Here is a 22833-nt window from a genome sequence, read left to right on the forward strand (position 1 = left end):
AACAATAGAAACACACGATCGTTTATAATATTTGCTGAGTTATCTTTTAGTGAAAATAATTAGTGCTTCAACAGATAATATAAATGTGAAAAAACAATGTAAATACAATATTATACATATAATAGTAGAAAATTTGAACATCTATATCAAAATATATATTCAACAAAAGCTTTCTGAAAATCTTTTTCCAGGAATCTTTTCTGAAGGTCTTTACAGTACCCAGCTTCACATATATCTGGCTTGTTCAGATTGAAAAAACTGTAAAGATATTGCAGAAATCAAGTCTGTGAATAATTTTTTAAAAAGTGAATATACCAACAGAACTTATAAATCATTATTGTAATTATACATATATAAAAGCACTGTTTCAAATTATAACTGAACTTTTTTTTTTAGAATTGTAACAGTAACATTTTCAAAATCATTTTCAAAAACCGGGGGCCACAATTTACAAACAAACAAGTTGTTTGTCAATTGAGGCGGTGAGTCTAAGTAACGTCTTTGTTAACTTCTTTGTTTGTGAATTGTAGCCCCTGGTTTTTGAAAATGTTTCTGAAAATGTTTCAGAACTGTAGGTATGGGTGTGGGGGAAGACTTGTAAGCACTGAGGCCTGAACGAAATTAAATGCAGAAATCACATTATTAACAGTGGTCATTTACAGTGCAGTTGTTGGTAACACAAACATCCTGGGACTACGTAAACCAGTTATCACCTACAGAGTGTAGTCCTGTACTTGCCTACTCAGAAGTAAGTCCCACTGAGTTCAATGGGACTTACCCTCAGGTAAGTGGGCATCAAGTTCTACCCAAGTTGTGAAATGGAAATTAATTATAAACAAATAATTAAACCTCTTGCTCTAATCTCCCTTTGAAGTTTGTCTGCTCGCTCCACAACGGCCACTTTATGGTCATTAGAATGAATCAATGGGTTGAATCGCCAGAGGCTTGAATAGGAATGAGTTTTTAATTAAATTTAAAATTAGTTTTAAAAACCTTTAAAATTATCCACATAGTAATGCCTGAGTTTGACAGAGCGTGCATTAGTTCCTATCTCTGCTATTTGGGGGGACAGACAGCGAGGACACGTTCGCTGCCAAACGAACGTGAGCGAAGAGGCACTCTACATGTTAAGTCCTACAACTCCCAGCATGCCCCAGCCAGCATGGTGGGATGCTGGGAGTTATAGGACTTTTTTTTCCCCCTGTCCGAACATGCGCAGCTTTGCGCCCTGAGTGGAAGACTGGGGTCTCGCGAGGACGTGTGCGAGGGAGAGATTTCGGCCAGGCAACGGAGCGGCTGTGGGAAAGCAGTGCCGTGAGTTGGCGGGCCGCCGGGTTGCTATGATACGGCTGTCAGCGTGAGGAGCCGAGCTCCGAAGGAAAGCTGTTAAACGGTCTCCCTTGCCTGGTGCGCGCGCGAGGGAGGCAGGTGAGGCCGGAGATTGGAGGAAGCGAGGGGCGCCGACCCGTCGCGTGCCTCGTCGGGGGAAATTCGGTGTGTAATCGAAAGGGGGCGGGGATGATATAGAGACTGCCAATCCCCCGCCCCCCAGGGCGCCCGTTTCTCCCCCCGCCCCACACCTTTTGTATAGATCACTGCCCCTGCGTCTGTTGTGGCTGAAATGGCTTTCCCTCTCCACAGCTGCTTTGTCCCCCCGCACCACAGAATGAGGCAGTACAGCCCTGAGGTGACCCAGTGTGTACTGTTATCACTTAGGTCTGCAGGTGAGGGGAATTCGTTTTTGAATGAGCCCCCTGCAAGTAGAAAACGAGCCTCTCAGGAAGAAAGTTGATATTAGGCCAGCCCTCCAGCCAGTGGTGTAGTGGTGAAGTCTGAAGTGCAGGCGTTCGTCGTGACAGCCCCCCTAGCCCCCCTTGTCCTCAAGGACAGTCCAAAAATTCAGGCAGTCGTGTCGATCCATATCCACAAGCCAGTTCCAGTGGTTTTATCTCCACCAGGAACCGGTCTTTTGGAAAGCTCATGGGTCTTAATTGCCCATTCCAGATCAAGACACCACAAAATACTTTGCATTGCAGCAGGGAACAATATATTGTTGCTGGGAGAATTCATTTCTTCCTAGATACTGTGAAGATTGCAGCTAAGCTCAGAAGAAACAGGGAAGGTGGGGAGGGCAGCAGATGATGTCAGCATCGCTTCTAATAAAAAAGTGTCAGTGCTTGTCGCTGTGAGCCCTAGCTCCACTGCACTACTGCCTCTAACTCTTGTGCTGGTTTTCTTTGTGCATGGTTTTGTGTGTGTGTTGTTAGGTAAGACAGCATTCTACAATTATCCCACCAGGCTAACAGGAGACTACTATGGTTTCCTAAGGTGCCCCATTAATAGTGATCTTTCCTTGCTGTTATATATGCCTGTGCTATAGCACAACAGTATGATTACTTCTTACTGCTACACATTTCAGTGAACTGATTGTCTTACTTATACAATAGGAGCAGTGTTAAAAACAAGCCCAGACAAGGTAAAATAGATAGAATTTAATTAAAAGGTCTGACATAATTAAAATAATTATCTTGGTGCATATACATTTCCTTTTTTTAGCCCTAGTTCCCACTGGGAGTATTCTTAACCTGCAATAAGATACCTAATTCTAAACACATAGCATAATACTTGTTTATTCATAAATTAAGTCCCATTGAGTTCTATGAACTTTGTTCTTTAGTAAATGTGCTAAAGATTGCTGCTTTAATGTGTACATAACCTCAGAATAAGTCAATATAATTCTGATTTACTAATCTGAAGTCTTTCTAATGTCTTTCTTTCAAAATAAATGGCTTTCAGTACCATCAACCATGGTATCCTTCTGGATCATTTATCTGGATTGGGCTTGGGAGGCACAGTTTTAAAGTGGTTCCGGTCCTTTCTGGAGGAGTGGCCTCAGAAGGTGGTGCTGGGGGACTTCGGTTCCACCCCATGGCCATTAGCCTGTGGGGTGCCCCAAGGTTCTATCTTGTCCCGCATGCTTCTTAATATCTACATGAAACCACTGGGGGAAGTCATCAGGAGGTTCAGGCTGAAATGTTACCAGTATGCAGATGATACTCAGCTCTACTGCTCGTTTCCATCTGCACATCCCAGGGAGGCTGTGGAACTCTTGAACCAGAATCTGGAGGCTGTTTGGGGATGGATGAGGATGAACAAGCTGAAACTTAATCCAGACAAGATGGAGGTACTGTGAGTTGGGAAACCAACTACTTCGGATGGAGGTTTACAACTGGTCTTAGATGGGGTTGCACTCCCCCTGAAAAACTGAGCACGCAGTCTGGGAGTCCTCCTGGACTCTGAGCTAACTGGGGAAGCCCAGGTGGCTGCGGTGTCTAGGAGTGCTGTTACCAACTTAGGCTGCTATGCCAACTGCAGCCCTATCTGGAGAGGACGGACCTTGCATCAGTTATCCGCGCACTAGTGATGTCCAGGCTGAACTACTGCAATGTGCTATACGTGGGGCTGCATTCGAAGACAGTTCAGAAACTCCAGCTTGTGCAGAATGCGGCTGCCCAAGTATTGGTAGGAGCAAGCCGATTCGGTCACATAACACCTATACTGTGCCAGCTGTACTGGTTACCGGTGCGTTTCCAAGCCCAATTCATAGTGTTGGTTTTGACCATTGAAGTCTTAAACAGTTTGGGACCAAGTTATTTGAAGGACGCCTTCACCCATATCAGCCTGCCTGCACTTTAAGATCAGAAAGAGAGGCCCTTCTCACTTGCCCACCTGTGGGAGCAGTCAGGTGGGTGAACACATGTGAGACGGCCTTCTCTGCAGTGGCCCCACACCTTTGGAACAAGCTGCCATTGGAGGTCTGCCGTGCTCTGTCACTGCAAACTTTTAAGAAGGCCTTGAAAACATTATTTTACCTTGGCCTTCTCATGATATGACTGCTATTGCTGCTGGTGTTGTTAACATTGTTGCTGGTGTTATTGTTGGCTTTTATTGTTTTCATGTTTTTATCACTTGTAATATTTTAACTGTTTTTATGTATTTTATTGCTGTAAGCCATCTTGGGAGGGCTTCTGCCCTGAAAGGTGGCCAAGAAATATATTAAATAAATAAATTTATCAGTGAGTTAAAAATTATCCGTTAAATCCAGAAGGCATACAGAAAACTCTAGTGTGGAATATGTGTGGTTTTTTTCTAGAGAGACATTTGAAGAAAAGAAAAATGGCAAGTAATCACAAGCCTCTTACAGCACGACCTTCTTCAAGAGCAGGAATGGGGCTGGGAGCCAGACCTCCTTCATCCTCATTAAGGCCTCCCTCCGCAGCTTTACTTGGTGGAGGAGTAAGTTAGTATTAACTTGTTCAAAAGTCTGCTCTCTCTGATTTGTGATATAGATGTATAAAATAACTTCTACCTTCTGTACCTGTATGATGTTTGTAATTTTCTCTTTATTCTGATACTTTTTTTATTTTCCAAAGCTAGAGCCTCTAGCTTTGGAAAGTAATCTCTGCAATGCAGATTTCTTTATTATTAATGTACGTGGTTCATTATAAAATAATATAAGCAAAAGATGGGTCCTTTTCCAAGGAGCTTACATCCTAAAGGCAGCAGCTAAAAAACAATCTGCTCAGCTAGGCTTCTGACACTTGATCTTTTTGTCCATCTTTCTTTCTTCTTGTTTCTCATGTTGTCTTCCTTCTAACCCTCTCCTATTGTAAGCCTGGAGGCAGGCTTCTCCTATGTTTCAGGTGCCTATATGTTTGACGCGCTTATTGATATTACTACTGTGGTTAATAATAACAACCACAATGGCTTCAATCCTAAGATCCATTCCACTCACTGAACAGGGCATCTCCCTTTCCTCCACAACAACCTGGAAAACAACTTTTAAGGGTTGGGGGACCCTTGGGAGGAACAGATTGGCATGTGGCAAAAATCACCACCAACCCCACTCATGTGAGCAGAAATTATTTCTGCATCCACAACAGCACTTGAGGATTCAGACCAATAAACAGCATATCCTGATCAATTCAGATATTCTCTCTGTGGCCAAGTTTCTGTTATAATTGTTTTTCCATCCTGCACTGTAATTCAAGTTACTCCATTTTGTTACCCAATTTCTTTCATTCAAACAGAGATAGCTATGGTCCTAACTACATAATATATACAAATGTGTATAACAGAATCCTGGTGTTTGTTTTTAAGCAGCTGTTGGCGAGAGCAATTTGTAATAGAGGAGCAGTGGGGGTACTTAAACTCTGCTCCCATTTCAAATACATGTTTGTCCTTGCAAAATGTTCTTCCTGAAGCTGCTTTCACTTAAAAAAAAAGTATGTTGGGTTCCTGTTACATATTTGCATGTAACATATAATTAAACTATAAGTTTCCTTCAAATCTCAAGGCCTCACTATTTATTCATAGATTACAAAACTGAATGGACAGAATGTTCTGTACTTTTCCCCCCACTTATTCTGTTTTCTGTGGCAGATCCCTCCAGGCACTTCAAGGCCTGGTACTCGTGGTGGATCCATTGGTACTGGTGTGGTTTTGTCCTCTCAAATTATAGTTGCAGACCGTCCAGTGACGCAGCAAGGGTTGAGTGGAATGAAAACGGGAATGAAAGGTATTTTAAGATACAAAGGCACACAAGCATTTGTTAATATAGTTTGATCATGTGTGGTGTTTTGCCTGTGTAAATAAGGGATAACAGGATAATGTACTTTATTGTGGTTTTGGTCTCATAGGGCCAGTTCACAGGATCAAACAGCTCACCAAGATTTATTTAAGTCATGGTGGATTGTGGCACATGCAGGTGGCCATTTTGAATATTCAGGACGCAGACATGGCTTGTCGTATTGTCCAAACCTGGGGAACATGTATGATGTGATGATTAAAAACCCTAAAACAGGCCCTGGGTTCTTCAGGGGTTACTAGCCTTGCCTTGTCAATATCCTTGTATCTTTTAGCTGTCAAAGGCAGCTTAGTACAATATGAAACATGAAAGGAAATTGACAAGACAAGACTGCATGTAGTCTAATTTATGCACCATTGTCAGTGGGAGGTCTGGGAACGGGGACAAGATTGCCCACTTAGAGCACAGTGTTATTTAGATAGGCGGCCGCCAAGCAGGAGAAGCACAGGGGGTCATTCCCTCTGCGCGTCTCCTGCCCTGCTTTTTCTGCTAGACAGCCGATTGCGGCTGTCTAGCTGCGGGGGGGCCAAGCAGGAGAGGAGGCTGCTGTATGACACATAGGATGTGTCGTTCACGCAGTTCCGCTCTTCCTGCCCCAGGACTACCCCAGCCACACCCCTTTTCAGCTGCTCCACGCTCCTCTTCTGAGCGCAGAGTATGAGGCTTCTCTGTGGGGGGAGGTCAGTTCCCAGAAAACAGCATATCCTATGGCCATCTAGCCACTATCTAGCGGCCATAGGATTGCTCCCTCTGCAAGGTGATCCTCTGGGTTTTAAGTGTTGAACTGACATTTGTGGGTGCTGTGCTTCCATTTCTTACTTCCCTGAGGTTCCAGCAAGTCCTGTTCGCAGTAACTGCTCTGAATGAGAGCCCTGAAAAGGGGATGGACCCTAGATCTCTCTTATAAGGAGCTTCTGGGCGATGTTACCCATGATGGGGTGTCATGTTGTACAAACTCAGTCAATGTATGTAAAGCATTTTATTAGTGTGTTTAGATTAAAACAGCTCATAATTACTAAGTAATACATTATATACTTGTTTATATAGCACTTTCTCATTCCCGGTGTCATTTAGAGAGTTTTACATAAAAGCAACACAGTAAATTATAAAACAATCACATTTAAACATTCATTTTAAAAGCATATTTAAAAACAAAAATTAGGGTGAATTAAAGGTTCATTAAAGAGATCTAACAGCGGCTCCTCTAAAAGTATTTGGAGGATAAACATGGCTTTTGGTTCTTTTTGTAGGTGTGGGAGAGAGATCTATATAGAACTTCCTCCCTCCAGAAATTCTAACCACATCAAAGGCCAGATCACCTGTCAGCTTAATACACAATACTGAAAATTTCTAATAGCAGATCAGGTTTGAACACAGGCTCAGTCAAGCAAGCCTTGAATCTAGTCAGGGCCTATACTGATTCAAATTTATGGATGACATGTCATCTTTGACCTTTTAGAGCTGGGGTGGGCTGAGTTCAGATTTGCAGGATCTATTTTGTTTTGTTTGCTTGTTTGTTTTACTAAAATCCTGAGGCCCACCAACTGGATTTAGGTGGGAAATGGTGGTTCAGAGGGGCTGACATACATTAAGAAATAAGGAACAGGATGCTCTGAGCATATACTTAGCCCAGGAATTTGTGATTGGTACCAAATTCAAGTTCACAAGTCCTTTCCCACTCAAATCCACTCCTGGTATTCCCCCCAAGTGTTCTTTCTTCTAATTTAGAAGAAAAAAGCTTTTTAGCTGTTGCTCTTGTTAGACAATTGGGGATCAGAAACCCTTGCTGATCTACTGAAAACCATACAGAGATTTACCAGTAGATCTCAGTCTACCTTCTGCCCAGTTTTAGAGCATATTTATGCTGTATTCACAGAGATTCCTTTTATTATTTTTGAAGAAATACCCTCTTTTCACAATGATTTTGTTACCTTGCATGAATACTACTGCTGAGTTCTTTATTAATACAATTGATTCTCCTTATAATTGGGTGTCATCTAACAAATTGGCCCATTTTCTCTTCTTTGTTAGGTCCACAGAGACAAATTATGGATAAATCATATTACCTGGGAGTGCTTAGGTATGTAAAAGACATTTATCACTGGTATGTGCACTCTCACTGTGTAGAATGGGGCCAGGTTGTGTCCAGAGATTTGTCCTATTCCCATCAAAGGTTTTGTGGCACCAGGCCATGGAATATAGGGACTTGGTGAGATAGAGAGGCCAGGTTAAGCACTCCATCACCTCTCTTCTGGATCCCACTTTCTTTGCAGTCTCTGGTGGGGTGAGAGAGGTTCTTTTGCTCTTGCTTCCTTGGTGGCAGCTCTTCCTCCCCTCTTAGTCCACCCAGTCCATTTTTCCAGTGTCCACTGCAGTCACAGAGGATTGCCCCCATAGGTCTTATCCTTAGCTCATCCCACCAATACTTTCTTGGCTGTTCTTTTCCATTCTGCACGAAGGACTTCTCTTTCATTTATTTCCTGTTTGCTCTAGCAGGGACTAGCTCTCTCTCACACTTCATTCTGAATTGCCATAGCTTCCCTTTCCACAACATGCTTGGTGATTTAGCCAGTATCCAGCTGGCCTCCTGGCATGCCTCTGTACTGGGGACATCACTACCTCCACCTGCCCTCACACTATCCTCTTCATAAGTCCGTCAGACTCAGGATGGTTATAGAGTGAATAAGACTATGTTCCGTCCTTCTCTGCACATGGTCTTCGGCAGCCAGAGGAGATCTAGCTCAAAGCCCCTAATGCTGTTGGTCTTTTTTTAAGGCATTTTCACTCTGTAGTTCGAATAGAGAAGAAATACTTGTGTTATATTTGTATTATATTCTAAAATAAACATTTCTTGAGGTTCTTTTCAAAGTTGAGGGGAAAGAAATTGGTGTAGAACTTGCTGCCTTCAGAAGTGCTCACCATAGCTAAGGCTAGGTCACCTATCAGATTAATACACAATCATGAAGTTGTCAATAACAGGTCAAGTCTATAGAATATTTATCTTTTTCAGAACTCTATATAGGCTGTTCAAAAATGTATGTATTAAAAAAGCTACTGATCATTTTTAGAATTGGATTCAGCTGATGGAGGATCCTGAACAAAGTCCAGCCCCAGGTGATATGCTGCCTAGCCCTCCAGTTGCCAGCCTAAAGGATAAAGTAGGATCCATAGTATACAGCACTTGCTGACATTTCCAACTTTAGGGTAGGAGTTGAGACTCAAGCCCCATCACCCTACTGTCTTCCCAGAATGGTCTTCCAAGAAAACTAGACATTCGCTAGGGTTCTAGAATAATATAGGCTATCATGTAATTCAGTGATAGGGAAGCTGTGGCCTTCCAGATCTTGTTGGAGTCAAACTCCCATGAGCCCTCACAAGCATAGCCAATGGTCAGGAATGATGAGAGTTGTAGTCCAATGACATCTGGAGGGCCACACATTCCCCCATCACTGGTGTAATATAATCACTAGAAATTTATGGTATGTTAAACTAGGGTCTAAAAATTAAACTATACATCTTAACATGAGCACCCATTTGTTTTTCTACAGAAGCAAAATAAATGAGCTCACCACAGAAATTAACAAGCTTCAGAAAGAAATTGACATGTATAATCAAGAGAATTCTGTCTATCTGTCCTATGAAAAAAGGTGAGCTAGATTGCACATGTTATCAGAATCTGTAATACATTTATCTTAAAGTCAGAGGGATCATGCATACAAGTATCTTTTTGATTGGATATGTTAAAACCTAGAGTAGAAAAGTGCATTTTATTACATAAGCTATGCTACCTAGTAATCTTTTTCTTATTCTATTAGAGCAGAGTCTTTAGCAAGTGAGATCAAAGAGTTTCAAGGACAACTAGCAGACTACAATATGGTATGTTATTGTTTTACAGGTGATTTTAATTTGTATTGATTATACGTTGAAAATACCAGTTTTAACTTTGAATTGCAATTGAATAGATGTTTTTAGAGGTAGTTTTCTATCCATTGCTTCTCTAATCCATTTGTAACATATGTCTATTTGAGGATAAATGTTCAAAGCAGTAGTCTCTCTTTTTTATTTGGCTATATTCTTATGCGAGTCCAAAATGAGCCATTAATTGGGTTTCTATGTTTTAGCTGGTGGACAAACTTAACACCAATACTGATATGGAGGAAGTAATGAGTGACTATAACCTGGTAAGTATTAAGATTGGTGTTTTATAGCAGTTCATCTGTGTTTGAACTGGTGATTTATTGTTGGCCTTAGTCTACTATTGCAGCGTTCCTACTTAGAATCATAGAATAGTAGGGTTGGAAGGGGCCTACAAGACCATCGAGTCCAACCCCCTGCTCAGTGCAGGAATCCAAGTCAGAGCATTCCTGACAGATGACTGTCCAGCCTTGTCTTGAATGCCTCCAGTGTGGGAGAGTCCACTACCTCCCTAGATAATTGGTTCCATTGTTGTATTGCTCTAACAGTCAGGAAGTTTTTCCTGATGTTCAGCTGGAATCTGGCTTCCTGTAACTTGAGCCCATTATTCCGTGTCCTGCACCCTGGGATGACAAGTGGTGTTACTTGACAAGTGGTGTTACATTACTGCTGGAAGATGTTTGAAATAGCACAGTAATTGGTTCTCAAGAAGCATGTTATACACCTGGCCAAAGTAGTTGTGTAGAATGCCCTTTCCGAACTGGCATCCTCTTGCTCAGTGCAAGAGAGTATGGAATGTCACCACTCTTCCAAGCATTGGACCATAACAGAAAAAGAACCACACCATTTTTATTTCCACTCAGATGGCACTGCAAGCAGTACAGAAGTGAAGTATTTTACTACTGAAGTAAATATTTGTTACATCCTGGTGCAACAGGAAAAGGATACATTGCCCTGATCTACCGAAAGCCATATGATCATAGAAGGGGACTTCCATACACATATTCTTTGGTACAGTTACACAAAATAGGATTTCACGTGCATAGCCCTGGCAAATAAGCTGAAATTATACTGTTCTGGAAAGGGGAGTAGAAGGATGGATTAACCTCTCCCCCCACTGGAAAGTAATAATTGAGATGACTGCGGTTTATTTGAAAGGACTAAGCCTCGGCTTTTAAACATACACACAGCTGCATCAGGGCCTATGGCTTCAAATTTGCCTACTGCCTACCTTGGTATTTCAGCACTAGGCAAAGTCCTTTTTAAATTTTTGCAGGCTTTTTAAACCTTGCTTGTTGTTTTTAATTCCAGTGACTGCTTTTATACTGCTCTTTTATATTGTGGACTTTTAATGTTTATCAAACTACCCCCCCTGGGAGAAGGATGGAAGCGTTAATCTTAAGGGAAAATCCTCAGCGCTCACCTCTCGCTCTTCACTCAGAAAGGGAGAGTGTGTGGGTCACTCAGAAAGGGAGAGTGTGTGGGTCCTTTTCACCCCTCCAGCAGGTTTAAAAAGCTCAGCTCATCACTAGGACTTTTCTGCAGCAGTTTCTAACTTGCTCTGATACCTACACCTAGCCCCTCCCCACTTCAACTGCTTCTGCTATCCCCCTTTTCCCCCACTTCCACTGCCTTCGCTCTTTTTTCCCTTTCCAAATTTGCCTCACCACTGGGCCCTTGGACCTGGAATCACTTGTCTCCTTCCCCCTCTTTTGGTGTATACAGGGAATGGGCAGTTAGCTCACAAACTCCTCAGCAAAGTTTCTTGAAAACTCACCCTTCCTTGCTGCTGTGTCTGTTCTCCATTAAGGTGGCCACCACCGTTGCTACTTCTGCTTTCTCTCCATCCAACATTTAAATGCCAGTGGAAGGGCCATGGGAGTATTGGATGCCCAGCCGCCACTACCTTGAGTCATCTTGGCCCCAAGACACTTTCGATCCATGGAGTGGAGACAGGAGCCCACCATGCCCAAACCACCACAGTGTTCTTGTTTTAATGTTTGTTTTATTGTAATTGTAACTTTTTGTAAGCCATCCTGAGAACCTGTTGGCGTGGTATAAATCAGAAAAATTAATGCTTGTGGAGATCTGTTACTTCATAGAGCAAAGCAGTCCTGCTACCCGTATGCACAATCCAGTTATTATGCATGTGAGCTGGTAACAGCATATTTAGATTGCCTTAAGTTGTTATTTATGTTCACTTTCTCATTTGTAGCCTGATCTGTATATAAGCTGTAGTAGCAAATATAGTAGAATAAAAGAAGTAGCAATAGCAAATGTTTTCTCATACTTGTTGTAGAAATAGCACATCTGGCACAGTGAAATTACTGATGACTTTGTCTTTTTAATAGTTGAAAATTCAAAATGATCGTGAAGCTCAGGGCATAGACATCATTTTTACAGAAAGACAAGGGTAAGTATATGAATTTAAAATTCAAAATGGAAAAGTCAGGTTCATAGAAATGTTATCTATGTCTCAGCGCCAACTGCAGTTTCCTGGTACTTGTCCAGTGTTTGTCCTCAAGCACTTAAGGCAAATGTCCCCCTTTCACACTTTAGATATTTAATACAACTAATGCCGGTGTAAGTTGCAACAACAATTGTCACAGAAATTGTTAAGCAGCTCTTATTTCAATATCCACCAGTCTTTTGTTATTAAGAGTATTCCACCTTAATCCTAAACAGACTTTCTTGGAAATAAGTCACATTGGTTACCTACATACTAAATAAATGTGCACATGATTGAAGTCTTATAAATTCGATGTGGTCAGGCCATTAGTAATTCAATATCTCATGCCATATATTTTGGATGAACTCATTTTGTCTAATATGAGGATAATGCTATAGGTCATAGCTTTAGGTCACGATCACATGGCAACTCTCTCTGCAACTAATTCAGGATTGTAGTGCAATCCAAAAGCATGTAAACAGTTCATAGAAAGATTAATACCCTTTCTTCCAGGACAGGACATTTCCATGGTGAAAACAAAAAGGCAGTCATGCCTTCTTCAGCGCTTATCTGCTTAATTTCAGGGATACAGATTTTATGATTTATTTATTTTTAAAGGTCCCACTAAAGTGTAAACAAGTTGAAACATTTTACATTACCTTGTATTTGTAATAGTTTGTTTCATGCAACAAAAGTAAAACCCACTTAGTGAGAATTATTTTTTTTAAGGTTAAAATATTTCTCTTATGTTCAGATAGGGAAGATTTGATTTATTTCTCTGTTCATCACATTTTAAACCCCTACAGCAAACCTCTGTAATGACTCGTATAACTTGTGTTACTTAGAACACTGAACACTTGTTTTGCCTATTTTTAAATACGCAGAAACAAGTTTCTCTTTCTTTTACTCGAAGAAAGTGCACTGATTTCCACATGAAAAAGAATGATCCTCCATCATGATAACCAATGAGTAGTAGTTTTCCTTAGTATGTTAAGAATGAATCATACATACTTTGATTTATTACAAACAATAATATTTCTTTATAGTCCTATAGTGTATAGAGCTAGAGATACAGTGCTGTACTGATATTTCAGGACAGGGCAAAGAGGTTCAGTCTGCAATATTTATAGGAAATCTTCATGAATCAATATATTTGTCTTCAATATATCCATCATCTTCTGGAACAAATGTGTGAAATTGTTCAAAAACTACTATAGATTCTTCTTCATCAGTAGCTGGTGTCTGTGGGGATGTGCACATATGAGGTGCAAAAGTTTCTTCAAACATCTCAGGTTCATCTTCCTCCAAACGGCTATGATTATAGCTAATCAGATAATGATACCACACTGGGAATTTGATGGCCGCTACGATCAGTAAGGTAGTGCTGACAACAACTACTAGTACACCCATCAGAAAGGTCCAGCTTTTGCCAAAGGCCTGAACATCTGCATGTTAAGATAATAAAACATCTTTGTAGTATTGTTCAGTATAAACATGCTCTACAACTCCTTATCTCACTTTTCCTCACAGATCTTCTGTGAAGTGGGTTGGCTTTAAGAGGGTATCCAACAATGTCTCTCCTCCCATAGCAAATATGGTGTTTAGGAAATTTGTCTATTAACATTTTAAAAGCAGAACTTGGATTTAATGCTGTAAAATTTTAAAACAGTATTGATACTTGATTGAATATATTTCAGCAGTTGCTGTATTTAATAAAGAGTCCTGAAGGAGTCTGTTGTGGGAATAATAAATGTGGGGATTCAACTGGTACAGTTAAATGTACAAAATGCTGCTTGGATCTCAGACATCTACCTCAATCCAGATCTAGTTTGTATGTGATTAGAGGCCCAGTTAGGGTTACTCATCTGCATCAACCAATAATTCATCACATTCAATTAATTAATTAATATCATGGATGAATATCATGAGGAGGTTCTCTCTTGCCGAATCAGATCAGTTGAAGTTGCAGGACAGTTTAACAGGATAATTTAAACTTTTGAGCTACCAGTAACTCAGGATGATCTGGGTTAATCTGAAGTTTGCCAGTATGAATATAAAAATATCTAATATCTTGTAGTTTAGCATTCCCAATGATTATCTACTCTAGAAAAGACTGTTTCATAGATTTATACAGTGTACACAAAATTATTTCAATGTATTACATATTTTAAAATGCAAAACCAATGGTGGTAATATATCTCAAGTTATGATATTCTTAAGTAGAGGTGGATATATATCATAAATATTCTAATTTGTGTGGCAATAGGATAGACAGCGGAGTCCTTAAGCCAAGCCAAAGAGCTGCCTTCTTGAAAAATTTTGCTCAAAGTATACAAGATTGTGCAAGTTCTTCTTTCAGAGAGATGTGGAAATGATTATTTTCTTATTTTATAATAAATTGTGAGATCACTTTTAGCAATTTTTAAAGTAAAGGATGGGCAGATATGTGTTTGTAGATAGTCAGTGGTTTAAACTTGTGTAAGTTGAGCTAAATGATCAGGAGAGTGCTATCCTATGGCCACTAGACACTGTCTAGAGGGCCATAGGATTTTTTGGTTGCTGGGAACTGACTCAGAGACAGCACTCCGAGCTCAGTTCCAAGAAACCGTGCTCCCCGCCACCTCTTAGCTGGTGCAGTTCTTTCTATGCTGGTTGCTTCTCCGTGCTTGCAGATGGGGCATGGAGAGGGTGAAAAGGGGGTGGTCCTGGGGGTGGGGAGGGGTGGAGACCATGGAAGCTGCTTTAGACAGCTTCCTGTTGGGTCTCCAGGCCCCTTCCCTCCTTGTCCCCGAAGCCATGGCTAGAGGCGCGAAAATGTGCATCTTGTCATAAATGCAGGGTGGCTGGAGCATGGAGGATGCATTAGATGGGTGTCAGCTTCTGAATTTGGAGGCTGATGTCTATCTCGATAGGATTGTGCCCTTAGTGTTCTTCTGGGCCTATTCTATTGTTCTAGAAATATGTGGCTCCTATCTCCAAATGTATGAGCACTGCTGGTAACTTAAACTGAAATATACCTGAATTTGATGATTTTCCATTTGTATTATTGTATTCTGATGTTAGAGTATCATTGTTAGGATTAATAGAAGTGGAAGGTATGGTGGTCACTCCCATGTTGTGACAAGTTGGCAGAAACGCTGTCTTGATAGGATTTTTTTTCAGACTATTTGGAGATGTACACACAGTATTGTTTTCATTTTCTGTAAATACAAGCAGTTTAAAAAACAGTATTAAATATTAAGGTGCAATTCTATTCATGTTTAGACAGAAAAAAGTACTGCAACCCCCAGCCAGAATGACTAGTTGGGGCATGCTAGGAGTTATGGGACTTTTTTCTGTCTAAACGTACATAGGATTGAAGCTTTAAAAGTGTTTGGCCAATACTGCTATAAAACATAACCTTACTCATATAAAAAATAGTATTGTTTTAAAAGTTGGATGAGACCATGCAGCATGATATAGGCAAAAAGGTCATTGTTGCTTGACACAATTTATTTAAATGAATTTATATTTAAAATTGCTTCTTATTTAGCCCTTTAGGCTGGCTATAACAGCATAGGTCATAGTCATCTAGGCCTAAGGGCAGAAAACACAGTCTTTCTCCTTATTCTGAGAGCATTCTTAATAGAAAATCAATCAGTCAGGGTCATTTCTTCGCTTCCACCCAACCACAAATCCAAACTCTTCTTGAAGGCTTCAAAAATGATCAGTACCTGTTTTCAAACTGTACTCAGAGAAATTCATCTTGTGTTTTAACTACCAGTTTCCAGGTATCTGATGAATGCCTTACACCAGCCTTCTCCAAGTGTTCTCCAGATTTATTGAAGTGCAACTCCTATAATTCCCAGCCAGTATGACCTGTGGTCAGGAAAGTTACAATCCAACACATCTGGAGGGCACCAGGTTGGCGGGGCTTACTTCTGAGTAGATGTATAATAAGATTGCACTGTTATTTTTCTGAAACTGCATTATTCGAGGCACACTAGGCATTGTGCAGACCTCTCTTTTTCTTTTATGAAATCAGTTGGATAAATAGGCATCTCTTAAATTTAGCCTTTTCAAATATAATTTTAAGATATGTAGGGCTGTGCTTCATTCTTACTAGGCTGGTCTGCATGTAACACTAATCTCATGGTTTAGCACTACATGCATGAGCTGGGATAAGACCGAGCAAAGTCTCAGGCTCATAAGCTTCCTTCTCCTCCTGTGATGTCAGCAGAAGGACTTTGTTAGTGTTGAGTTTCACTTTCAAAGAATCCTGGCATATGGTTATGTATGAACCAGAGATCATGGTTTAAAACAAACTTTGGTTAGTTATAAAGGCCGGTTTCATAACCCATAATTTGAAGTTGGGTTCTTTTTAGAAACCATGGTTTAGCTTTATGTATGAACCAGTCCATGTTTGTAATTCATTGTTGTTGTTTTACTGATTATTCCCGCTTAAGATTTTTGGCTGTCAGTCTAAAGGAAAGTATTATTTCAGAAAATAGAAGATATGAGGATAGCTACTGCCACAAGCCAGTGAAGTATAATCAGTACTCCACAAATGAAAATCATGTAGATAAAAACATCAAACCACAAGTCATTTTGTGTTACTTACCCATTGTTACATTAGTGTTATTCAGCCAACTCTGTAAACTATAGAGGCCACACGAACAATTCCATGGATTTCCACTTAACGTAATTCTGATTAAACTAAATGATAATTGAATATCAAAGTATCCCAAGTGGTTATTTTGTAGGTTCAAGACCTTCAAGCTCTTTAACAATATGAATGCATTAGAATCTAATTGTGCAATTTTGTTATTCTGTAGATTCAAAGTCATGAGTTTATTTAAGCCAGCAAATGCTGCTTGTTCAACTGCTGTGATAGAATTATTACTGACATCTAGAATTGCTAGTTTTGAAAGACTGTAAAAGCTGAAATTACGTAGGACAGCAATGGTATTATTGTTCAGGTATAACTCTGCGATATTAATGTAGTTGCGAAGAATCTCTCTATCCGTCTCATTTAAAGTAATGTTGTTGTAACTGAGATGTAGTACAGAAACGTTTTTGTTTAGATTGGGAGGAACAAGAAAGTAGCTTTTTGCTTTTTCATCACACCTGACCTGTTAAATGAAGAGAGAGAAAAACATTATGAAAATAGATTAGAAGATATTATCTAGTGGGAAAGAGAATCAGGATAAAATAGAGGACATGGTAAACATAAATCTCCTGTAATTAAATAGTGCTCTGAAAACTTTTACTAAAAATATTTGCAATACTAGTTTTTTGTAAAAGTTTCTACCCTACTCTTTTTCAAGAAGAAACCAGAGCAGCTTACATAATAAAATTACATTGCAACAATAAATGTGTACTGCAATACAGAAACAAAAGCAGTAGCATAACAATCACATAATCATAAACAAAGCAATAACTGATCACACTTTATGGTTCTTCCTAGTAGAAGCATCCTTATGTGTGAGAGAACTTGACCATAAAGAGGTAGTTCAGGCTGTAGGAAAATAATCCTGTTACTTCTGTGTTGAAATCTCAAAACTCAAATGTCAATTACGGTCAAATTGCTTTCTCTGGTAGAGTATTAACCTTAGAAATTCAGAGTCTCTAAGGGAGCAATCCTATGGCCACTAGACACTGTCTAGAGGGCCGTAGGATTTTTTGGTTTCTGAGAACCAAGTTCGAAGCCAGGGCTCTGACCTCGGTTCCCAGAAACTGCACTCCCTGCCCCTTTGTAGCCAGCACAGTTCTCTCCGCACCAGCTACGTCTCCATGCTCTGAAACAAAGCATGGAGTTTCTTCTCTAATTAGAATCCATTCCATGCAGGAAAGATGCACAGCTTCTGATTATAAACTCATAGGAGTTTTGTGTATTTCAAATTGTCCAAATTGTAATTAGGCCGCCAAAAATTGGGTGGGATAAATAAAACTTCTTTTCCTGAATTTTTCTGGGTCTCACCACAGTGACTATAGCCCTGCTCCATTCCCCCCTGATCTCACCCACACTACTTTATAATAATGAGTTGTCCATCTTTGCTAAAATCTGATCTGTTTTAAGACTGAGGTTTACTCAAATTATTTGGCATGGGCCTTTTGATTTAATGCCAATGAAGACAAGTCCAGAGGCATAAGTTCCCATCTTGCCCAATATGTTAGTTGCTCATACATAGGTGCTGTAAGATAATGAAGTGACTGTACTGAGGCATAAGATGGGGGAAAGGGGGCGGGGAGCGAAGGAGACTGCAGAAGCTGCATTATGCAGCTTCCTACACGCTGCGCAGCCTTCCCCCCTCCTGCTCTGAAGCTCCCCAGCTAGACAGACGAAGTCACCTGTCTAGCCAAAAATGCAGGGCAGCTGGAACACGGAGATGAGAATTGCCTCTGTGCTCCAGCCACCCTGCATTGCATAGTCGTCGGCCTCCAAATTCGGAAGCTGACAGCTATCATCATAGGATTGTGATGTAAATCACTTAGGCTTTAATAGACTTTATGTCGATAGGGGTTTAAAAAGTAGCCATAGGTTGCAGTCCACATACACTTACAAATAATCCACATTGAACACAATAATACATACTTTTTAGACACAATTGGATACATCCTCATATATCCTATGTGCCAGGAAAACAGGCATCACTGGCAGATTTGGGGGGGCTGCAGGGAGGAGAAGAGGAAGGGAAACTACCACTGCACAAGTGGAAGTCTGCTCACATAACTTTGGATATAGCCCATGTATAGGATTGTGCTGTTAATAACTTTCTGGGAAAAGTAGCCAAAGAGAAGTAGCTGGATTTGGTTATAAAACTTACAATTTGAGAAGTATTGCATTCAGTAGCAACTGGGTGTAGGAAGAAAACTGCAACCAATATCAGGAGCCAAACAAGCTTCATGTTCAAAATCTGTCAATTTACAATATTAGGTATAAGTTGTTACTTGAATATTAGGATGTATTGAGGTTCAGTATCATAATAGGAAGTGTAAAGCTGTTACCATAGAATCATAGAAGAGTAGTGTTGGAAGAGGCCTGTAAGACCGTCGAGTCCAACCCCCTGCTCAATGCAGGAACCCAAGTCAAAGCATCCCTGGCAGATGGCTGTCCAGCCCATCTTGAATGCCTCCAGTATGGGAGAGCCCACCACCTCCCTAGGTAATTGGTTCCATTGTCATATTGCTCTAACAGTCAGGAAGTTTTTCCTGATGATCAGCCAGAATCTGGCTTCCTGTAACTTGAGCCCATTATTCTGTGTCCTGCACTCTGGGAAGATCGAGAAGAGATACTGGCCTTTCTCTCTGTGACCCTTTCAAGTACATGTAGAGCGCTATCATATCTCCCCTCAGTCATCTCTTCTCAAAGCTAAACATGCCCAGTTCTTTCAGTCTCTACTCGTAGGGCTTTGTTTCCAGTCCCCTGATCATCTTTGTTGCCCTCCCCTGAACCCTCTCCAGTTTGTCTGCATCCTTCTTCAAGTGTGGTGCCCAGAACTGGACACCGTACTCCAGATGAGGCCTAACCAGTGCTGAGTAAAAGGGAACTAGTACTTCCCGGGATTTGGAAGCTATGCTTCTATTAATGCAGCCCAAAATAGCATTTGCCCTTTTTGCAGCCACATCACATTGTTGGCTCATATTCAGCTTGTGATAGACAACAATTCCAAGATCCTTCTCGCTTGTAGTATTGTTGAGCCAAGTATCCCCCATCTTGTAAGTGTGCATTTGGTTTCTTTTTCCTAAGTGCAGAACTTGGCATTTATCCCTATTAAATTTCATTCTGAATTTTGTTTCTGTCTTCCAAGGTATTAGCTATCCTGCCCAAGCTTGCCTATGATTCTGTCTGTGGCAAATCATGAGCATAAAGGGTGTCAAGAGTTTGATTTCAAAGTCAAATGAATTTATAGGAGCCTTAGAACTGAATAAAATACAGAAAATGTGAACTATATAGGGTTTGTATCACCAGGTCCCCCTCCCTTCCCTCTTGCCATCTGTCAGTGTACAGGAGACAGCTTCGCCTTGTATTCTGACACTTAAAAAGCTACATGGCCATAATCTATATAGATGTCTTACACACGTGCAAAAGAAATAGTATATGTTCACAGGAGTTCTTTGGTCAGCTCCCACTCCCATATTCCAAAATCATTTTTATTTTGAAAACAGGGGGAATTGTAAACATTTGGAGGATTGGCATGAGAATTGTTGGAAAGCAAACTGACACATAACAAACAGAATGCATGTGGATTTGGTATGTGTGCATCTTTACAAAATAAAAGAGAATCAAAGGAGCAAACAGGAAAGTTTCACTAGGGGATTGCAAAATATGGCTACCCAAGAAATCCAGTAATTTATCTGTGAGGCAAAATAAGGGTCGTTTTTTGCTTTTGTTTTCATTTCTAACATTCCCAAAACATCCATACTGCAGTTCATCAAAATGACCCAAAGGTGAAACTGTGTCAACTGTTCTAATGAATGGTTGACAAATGATTACATGCTAGATGGCTAGAGGTTCAAGCTTTGATTATTCTCATACAGGACAGCTGCCTTCAATATGACTCCTGTACGAATGGGTACAGATCAGTCACATTGGCAGAATGTAGTTCTTGCCAAATAACACTTTTGTGTGCTATAGTTCAAGAGTGAATAACCTTTTCAACCCTGAGGGCTGCCTGTAATGCTGGAGCAGAGACCACACCTGCACACATATACACAGAAACACACCTGTACACACGCACACACCCCACAGATCCTGATATTTATTGCTCTTTCCTCACTGCTAGCAGGAGCAGGGAAATAGTGATATCTGGAGTAGGGAGTGGAGAATACAGGCATCAAGGAATTCAGTGGTGGGGAGGTCAGGGCTCCCTGGGGGGTGGGGCCCAGGTTATGCACCCCTGCTATAGTCCATCCCTGCTATAGTGACTGTTTATGAACAACTCACTGGGCTGGATACCAGGTATGTATGATAAAGCACAAGTCCTTTGCTTCATAAAAGGGTACCTGTTCTCTGTTAATACTGCTATATTTTTATGACATATAAAAAGTAAGCACAACAAATGTTCTTTAAATACGCTGCTTTAATCTGCAGTCACCAAAGAACACATTTTTATACCTTACTAAGAACCTTGCTCCTTGCCCTCCACTGAGCTCTGAGATGGCGTTGCTGATCAGGGCCACATAAGACAGGAGCCATATCTCATTGTAGTGATGAGGTCTGGGTGACCCTTCTTTACAGAGAAAACTTCATAAATTTTGCAAGGATAGAAGTAAAAACACAGCTAATAGGTTGTGTACTAGAAACATCGGTGAACCAACCAACGAAACCCACATTCTGTTAGATTATTGTTGTGAAAGTTCATCTCAATCTCTTCTTAGTCCGTGTGTGTGTGTGTGTGTGTATATATATATATGATCAAGTACAAACCAAGATTTCACATTTATTATGATAGTGTTCCACTAGAATCCCTACATTTAAAAATAACAAAGAGTACAGTTTGCAGGATTAGCTGAAGGAAAACATTGAAAGATATTGTTTTCCGAAGATCCAAATATGTCTGCTCACAAGGTATAACACATTCAGTGACTTATCCCAAATTCATTAAAGTTTTAAAAGCTAGACAGTATTAAATGTATAATCGTAACTCCTGGCTTATGAACAATATATTTCATTACACACTTGTAGATTGTCCTATCAGCAGTTTCCAAACTATCTTACCTTCTTAGATTTTCTCTGGAACATCGTATGCATGCTTGCGTGTTTTCCTGTGGATTAAAAATGAAGGGATGAAAGGTGCAGTGTTACTTCACTTGGCTTCAACCTTTGTACCCAATTAGCGGGCAGGTAGTTAGTTTAAATGAAGAAGTGCAGGACTCCTTTAGCAAAAGATTGACTAGGTTAAGTAATTTTTTATGTTCATCTATGATTTAATAGGCTCGCAGCCAATCAGAAGTCTTAGGTTATTATCAGTTCATGTTCATGACACTGGGGGAGAACAAGTTAAACTACTTTTAAGAGTTTCCAATAAAGCATAGTTATATCAGATACAGAGAGCTAAGAGGTGAAGTTTATTTCATGTAGGACATAGTTACCAATGTCCATAAAAACATCAGTCACAACACCACGGTGAAGCCTGTGTGTAAAAACTGACTTTTTCATAGGGAAGAATGTGTATGCTTGACTATAGACCAACGGTCAGAAAGAAGGTTTTGACACCTAACAGCTACAGATACTAACAAAGCTATAGCATGAGGGTCTGGACAGTACAAGGAAATGCTGTTATCTCGCTCTTCCTCTACCAGCCTGTTTCTATTCACAATTGACTACAGTGGTTTTCAGCCATAAAGTTATCTGCTGCTTCCCAGCCCTTAGAGGATGCAAAATACAAAAGCTTACACAAAATAAAAAATATATAAAATTCCTTCCAGATATTAGTTAATCTGCGCTCGTGCTAGCTCTGTCCACATAAACAGCGAGCATATGGGGATTGGTGGGTTGGAATCACACCCATTATCACCCCTCTTGCCCTCTTCATAGCCATCTCTCTCTGTCCATGCAATCAGGTATCTTGCAAAATGCAAAACTGAATGGGGAGGTCTTATGCACATACAAGTTATATGTCTGTAGGTTTTGTTCACAAGATTAATTGGGGCAGTTAGAAGCAGGACAGTAGGCTCAGTCCTGAACCCCTCTCCTCATATTCAGTGGTCATGTGAATAGGTCTATTTTGGGGGACCAAGGTGTGTACTAAAGCCTAAAATACAGTTTTTCTAACTGTAACTCCTTATTCTAAATCAGTGATGTGATTTGTTGTTTGGGCTCAACAAAATCTTTCAAATA

The 22833-nt window shown here is 40.4% G+C and overlaps 2 protein-coding genes across 11 annotated transcripts in view; one reads left to right on the top strand and one right to left on the bottom strand.

The window, feature by feature from the left end:
* Positions 1-22833, top strand: part of IFT74 (intraflagellar transport 74) — a 70879-nt gene that overhangs the window by 764 nt on the left and 47282 nt on the right. For 4 of the 10 annotated variants that reach the window (XR_014787811.1, XR_014787812.1, XM_084834621.1 and 1 more), the window contains exons 2-8: positions 4154-4296; positions 5443-5578; positions 7679-7727; positions 9196-9294; positions 9463-9523; positions 9769-9828; positions 11914-11975. Coding sequence is in view for 8 of the 10 variants with exons in the window: in XM_084834619.1 (XP_084690745.1) it covers positions 4154-4296; positions 5443-5578; positions 7679-7727; positions 9196-9294; positions 9463-9523; positions 9769-9828; positions 11914-11975 (610 nt within the window). In the remaining 2 variants the exon portion in view is untranslated. Of the gene's footprint in view, positions 1-1266; positions 1495-3093; positions 3185-4031; positions 4297-5442; positions 5579-7678; positions 7728-9195; positions 9295-9462; positions 9524-9768; positions 9829-11913; positions 11976-22833 lie in introns of those variants that run through there. The other 6 variants (XM_084834624.1, XM_084834625.1, XM_084834623.1 and 3 more) reach the window with 6 other exon arrangements.
* Positions 11889-21824, bottom strand: LRRC19 (leucine rich repeat containing 19). Its single transcript, XM_084834629.1, has 5 exons — positions 21712-21824; positions 18818-18907; positions 16612-17122; positions 15029-15211; positions 11889-13456 (listed from the first exon to the last, which is right to left on the bottom strand). Exons 1-5 carry the CDS (start codon positions 21742-21744, stop codon positions 13149-13151), a joined length of 1125 nt encoding a protein of 374 aa, XP_084690755.1. The 5' UTR covers positions 21745-21824; the 3' UTR covers positions 11889-13148.

The sequence above is a fragment of the Heloderma suspectum genome, chromosome 2, assembly GCF_057233095.1.
Source record: "Heloderma suspectum isolate Gila_16-S chromosome 2, 16-S_ref, whole genome shotgun sequence".
NCBI classification, from domain to species: Eukaryota; Metazoa; Chordata; class Lepidosauria; order Squamata; family Helodermatidae; genus Heloderma; species Heloderma suspectum.